The sequence below is a fragment of the Suricata suricatta genome, chromosome 12, assembly GCF_006229205.1.
Source record: "Suricata suricatta isolate VVHF042 chromosome 12, meerkat_22Aug2017_6uvM2_HiC, whole genome shotgun sequence".
In the NCBI taxonomy this organism is placed as follows: Eukaryota; Metazoa; Chordata; class Mammalia; order Carnivora; family Herpestidae; genus Suricata; species Suricata suricatta.
The window spans coordinates 2,637,576-2,643,361 of record NC_043711.1 but is presented as its reverse complement, the minus strand read 5'-3'; the positions used below and the strand labels follow the sequence as shown (position 1 = coordinate 2,643,361).

General features: G+C 56.6%; 1 protein-coding gene across 1 annotated transcript in view; it reads left to right on the top strand.

Moving 5' to 3' along the window:
* Positions 1-2,156, top strand: part of EEF2 (eukaryotic translation elongation factor 2) — an 8,790-nt gene extending 6,634 nt beyond the window's left edge. The window contains 4 exon segments of the mRNA XM_029916439.1: positions 1-351; positions 585-767; positions 845-977; positions 1,445-2,156. Of these exon segments, the coding sequence (XP_029772299.1) occupies positions 1-351; positions 585-767; positions 845-977; positions 1,445-1,638 (861 nt within the window). The 3' untranslated portion in view covers positions 1,639-2,156.
* Positions 2,157-5,786: the final 3,630 nt, after the last annotated feature.

Below are 5,786 nucleotides of genomic sequence, written 5' to 3'. Positions count from 1 at the left end.
TCCGACCCCGTGGTGTCCTACCGGGAGACGGTCAGCGAGGAGTCGAACGTGCTCTGCCTGTCCAAGTCCCCGAACAAGCACAACCGGCTGTACATGAAGGCGCGGCCCTTCCCCGACGGCCTGGCCGAGGACATCGACAAGGGCGAGGTGTCGGCCCGCCAGGAGCTCAAGCAGCGGGCCCGCTACCTGGCCGAGCGGTACGAGTGGGACGTGGCCGAGGCCCGCAAGATCTGGTGCTTCGGGCCCGACGGCGCCGGCCCCAACGTGCTGGCCGACACCACCAAGGGCGTGCAGTACCTCAGCGAGATCAAGGACAGCGTGGTCGCCGGCTTCCAGTGGGCCACCAAGGAGGTGAGGGCTGGCACGGGCCGGGGAGGCTCGCCCCTGCGGGTTAGGATTTGGGGGTCCCGTCGGCGCGGGTGGAGTGGGGCTCGGGGCCTTGCCTTCTGGGAAGGGCGTCCCGGGGGGGCCGAGTTCTGTAGGACGGGACACGTGTCCTGGAGGGCCTGGGGGCCGCGGCCCGCGGTGGAGGGAAAGGGTCGGTAGGGGCCGGGCCGCAACGGTGCCCTCGCCCCTTCCTGCAGGGCGCCCTGTGCGAGGAGAACATGCGGGGCGTGCGCTTCGATGTCCACGACGTGACCTTGCACGCGGACGCCATCCACCGCGGCGGCGGCCAGATCATCCCCACCGCCCGGCGCTGCCTCTACGCCAGCGTGCTGACCGCCCAGCCCCGGCTCATGGAGCCCATCTACCTTGTGGAGATTCAGGTGGGGGCCGCTCCCGGGACCGTCCCGGGTCCTGTTTTGCTCTAGAGCTGCTTGAAACCACCCTTCTTCCCTGACAGTGTCCGGAGCAAGTGGTCGGTGGCATCTATGGCGTCCTGAACAGGAAGCGGGGTCACGTCTTTGAGGAGTCCCAGGTGGCTGGCACCCCCATGTTCGTCGTGAAGGCCTATCTGCCCGTGAACGAGTCCTTTGGTACGTGCAGCGCGGCAGCCCCAACCCCCCCCACCCTGCTGCCGCCCGGGGCCACTGGGGCCGGGGAGAGCCACCGATGGGGTCTGCGAGCTCCTGCCTGTTCAGAGCTGGGCACGGCGCCGTTGTGGGTGTGGGGGACGAGGTGGCCTGCTCACCCTGCGGAGCTGGTGGGTTCATGGGGGAAGAAGGCGAGGATGTGTGACCCGTGACGCCGTAGGATCGGGGCCAGCGAGCAGGTGGGCCTTAGCTCACGTTCAGCCCTCGGGCGAGCAGACGGAGGCCCGGAGGGGCCGGCACGCGCTCAGTTCAGGGTGAGGCCCGGGCAAGTTAGAGGCTCAACCCCTTTGGGGTGGCCTGGCCAGGCTCTGTGACCTCCGCGTGCCCCCTGTCCCCTCCGGGGCTTTGCTGCTGAGGCTGCAGGAGCCAGGTCTCCTGAGCCCGCTGCTGAGCCCTGTCCCTCCCTACAGGCTTCACTGCTGACCTGAGGTCCAACACCGGCGGCCAGGCCTTCCCCCAGTGCGTCTTTGACCACTGGCAGATCCTGCCCGGGGATCCCTTCGACAGCACCAGCCGCCCCAGCCAGGTGGTGGCCGAGACGCGCAAGCGCAAGGGCCTCAAGGAGGGCATCCCAGCCCTGGACAACTTCCTGGACAAGTTGTAGGCCGCCCCCCCTGCCGCCCACCCCGCCCCGATGGGACTCAGCACGGCCCTGCCCCTGGCCGCCACCACCCACAGCAAGCCCTCGCCTTCTCCACGACACCTCGCCACTGCCCGGCGACCACCGGCGGGCCTGGGCCTGCTCTGTGCCATCGCCCGACGTGAACACTTGACGCCGTTTCTTCCAATATTTATTTCAAGATTTCAGAGGCTGCAGAAATGCCCTGGCAGCAGGGACTCATTTGGCCGGTGGGGGTGGGGAGGCGGGATGGGACACTCAATAGGCTTTTTTTTTTTTCCATTTCAGAAACTCAATGTCACCCCCCAAAAAAAACGCATTAAGAGGTTTATTTGGGTAAACGGCCCATAGTGGATTTTCCCCAGAAAGGGGGAAAGACAGGCGGGTAGACCTTCTCGTTGGACAGAAACTAGAAAGCAGGAAACTTTGTGCGGTGTCACCGTGAGCGCCCCCAGCTGTATTAGTGCCATTGGAATAATAAATTTGATATGGTGGTGACTGCGTCCACGTGACTTCTTGACCATCAGCCTGCGGCGGGCTCCCGAGGGCTGCGATGCAGGGCGCTGCACCTGACCTTGGAGTACGAGGCCAGGCCCAGGTACAGAGGCCGCCCAGCAGTGACGCAGCTCTTGTCTGTCATCACCTTGCAGAAGGGCAGGGGGGGGGCCCTGGTGGCTGCTGGGTGCTTTAGATGGGTCCTGGGCTTGCACCCTTGTGAATCTGAATCTGCCTCTGCTGTGCTGGGGCCGCAGCCGCCTCCCCGTCCCTCCGGTGAGGGGAAACCACAGAAGTGGCAGCGGCCCGCGGGGTGGCCTCTCCAGCTCACGGGTTATTCAGGAAAATTCACACTGGGCATTAGACCTGTAGTCGTAAGCTTTAATTCGAGCGGATGGAGGACTAACATCTTGCTCCTAGTTCGTGCCTCTTACTGGCATAAGGAGCTGCTACGGTGACCCTGCCCTGTGGGGGGCAGGGGGCGGGAGTTTGAGGGCATTTCTGGTGTAGGGAGCCCCGCCGGGAGCCCTGGATCACGACCGTGGGGGGCGGCCCTGTGCCCGCGCCTTGTCTGTCAGACCCCCAGCCTCTCACCACAGGGAGGTGGTTCCTGCCGGGAAACGGGGATTTCAAAACCCAACCTTGGTTGACACGGGCACAAGTATTCTGTGCTCTTTTATAAACTACACTTGTTTGTAAATTTTCTATTTGCCCAAACGGTGCCAGGAGGTTACCCGGGGGTGCTGAGTGCGGCCAGGCTGGTGCTGCTGGTTTTCCACTCGAGTCTTCAGTTTCAGGATCCGGTTGAAGCCACGTAGCATTTAGTTACACATTTTTAATATCCAGTAATTTTGTCAAAGACAGGACTATGGTAAATTGGAAACTGAAGTGTTTTAAGTTTAAACCAATTAGAAACTCTTAGACCACTGGTGGTATTTGCTTGCCGACACTGCTGTCCGTGTGCATTTTCTGCCGTCGGAATTAAGACTCCATTTGCAGGGGCTGATTGACGAGATCATGACCTGAGCCGAAGCCAGATGCTCAACCGACTGAGCCCCCCCGGGCACCCCAGCAATTTACCATGTTTAGGAATAAACGGGGTGCCTGGGTAAGCATCCGACTTGACCTCAGGTCATGGACTCACAGTTCCATGAGTCTGAGCCCGGCGCCGGGCTCTGCTGTCAGGACGGAACCTGGAGCCTGTTTCGGATTCTGTGCCTCCGTCTCTGCCCCCATCCCGCTCATGCTCTGTCTCTTAAAAATAAGTATCAAAACTTGTTTTTAATTCTTTAAATAAAAACTTCAGGCAATTGTAGCTATTCTGTGGTACAACACCAAAGCTCAGTGGCAATTTCTTTTTTTTTCTAAATTAAAGCCTTTTTTTTTTAAGGTTATTTTGAGAGAGAGACAGAGACAGTGCAAGTAGGGGGGGTTGGAGGGTTGGGTGGGGGAGACCATCCCAAGCAGGCTCCGCACTGTCCATGCAGAGCTTGATGTGAGGCTTGAATTCAAATGGATCGTGACCTGAGTTGAAACCAAGAGTTAGAGGCTTAACCAGCTGAGCCCCCCGCCCCCAGGCGCCCCAACCCGTGGTGATTTCTTAGAGTAGTTCCAGTGTGGTATCTGAACCATATTAGCATGTCAAACTGTTAGGCTAAACACCCTTGGGCAGTTTTGCACTTTAAAAGTGTCCTTTCCCTTCTGCACGATTTCATGACCTGCATGGGTTACTTGGAAATCACGGTCTCCCAAGTTTTCTGCTCTTCTAGATGCTGACACGTTAAAAAAAATACTGAAAGAGGAGCACCTGGGTGGCTCAGTCAGTTAAGCATGTGACTTCAGCTCAGGTCATGATCTCACAGTTCTTGAGTTCAAGAGCTGCTTTGGGTTCTGTGCTGACAGCTCAGAGCCTGGAGCTGCTTCTGATTCTATCTCCTGTCTCTGCCCCTCCCCTGCTCATACTCTCTGTCTCTCTCAAAAATGAACATTAAGACAATTTTTAAAAAATATTGGAAGGTCACATTTGGTAACCGATTTCATCAGAGAAGTGCTGATGTAGCAAGAAACAAAGTTTAGGGATGTTTAATTTTTTGCCTAAAAGCAAATTTACCATTGGCAACAGATACTGTCCCTTGTTTCCCTTGAAGTGACAGGTTTGATTTCTTTTTAAGTCTGTTTATTGAGGCGGGGCGGAGAATCCCAAGCAGGCTCTGTGCTGCCAGCACGGAGCCCGATATGGTGCTTAGACCCCACGTACTGTGACATCATGACCTGAGCCGAACTCAAGAATCAGACTCGCCAACCAGCTGAGCCACCCAGCTGCCTCAGAGTTTTGATTTGTTCGTTTTTGAGAAAATGACTGCTCCATACCCAAGTCTAATTTACTATAGTTTGTCAGGTTTTTTTTCCCCCTAAGAAAAAGGATGTCCCAACTCACGAAGTATGGGCTGTGTACCAGGAACTTCCAAAGAATACAGTATGCGAAAGGGAGAAAAATATTCCGGAACAGACTGACAAATGCTACCTAGAACCAGGTAACCAAGGTCAACATCAACAGTGATGTCATGTAATTCTGGACCCTTGATACGGTGTCATGGGAAGGGCACTTGACCTTTGTGGTCTTCCCCAAAACCCATCACCCCAGTGTATGAGAACACCACCAGAAAAATCCAGCTGAGGGACATTCTACAAAACACCTGACCAGTACTCCTTGAAACTGCCACCAAAGTCCTCAAAACAGGAAAGTGTGAGAAGCCCACATCCAAGAGGACCCTAAGGACTACATACCACGTGGGATCCTGGATGGGATTCTGAGACGGAAAAAGGACATTGGGGAAAAGAAGAAATCTGAATAAAGTGCGGACTTGGTTATAATGTGTTACCGTTGGTTCTCTAGTTGTGACGAGTGTACCAGACTAGTGTAAGGGACAATGACTTCTGGGGAGGATGGTATGCCATGACGTCAGGGTGGTTGGTGAAAGTCAAAGACTTAGGGGTCTTACGTCAGATGGCATCCACAGCGGCTTTGGGTTCGGGTCTTTCCGGGAATGAATGTCAGCTATGTCATTTACTGGCCGTGTGACTTTGGGTGGGTTACCTAACCTCTCTGGGTCTCAGCTTTCCCATCTGTCGATTGGGAGAGAGAGTAATATATTTTACCTCCCAGGATTCTTGATTGGTTCATACTAACTAGCTGTTTTATCACCTATCGGGACAACAGGAGCCAGAAGAATCGCATGGCTGGTAACCCCTGACTGATCTCATTTGCATTTTTATGTATTTGGAAAGGGGGTAACATTTTACAGGGGAGGAAGCTGCAATCGGGGGCTAAAGCGGCCTCGGGAGGTCCACCCCAGGAGGGGCCATGCGGGAGCTGAGCCTTGCATTCGCGTATCTTGTGCTCAAAGAAGGGCAGGAAGAGGGTGGCAGGAGTTCAGCATCGCTCCTCTCAGCTTCAGGACCCGGGTCAGAGGACAGAGGGTGGGGCGGCCCGGGGCCCGGAAGTCGGCCTCCCGACTTCCTAAATGTGACCGACGTCCGTTCCAGTCAACGAGCTGCATGACGGCGAGCCGGGCGGCCAGTGGAGAAGCGGCATCCGGGTTCGGGGGACCGTACGTCAGCGGGCGGGGCGGGGCGTC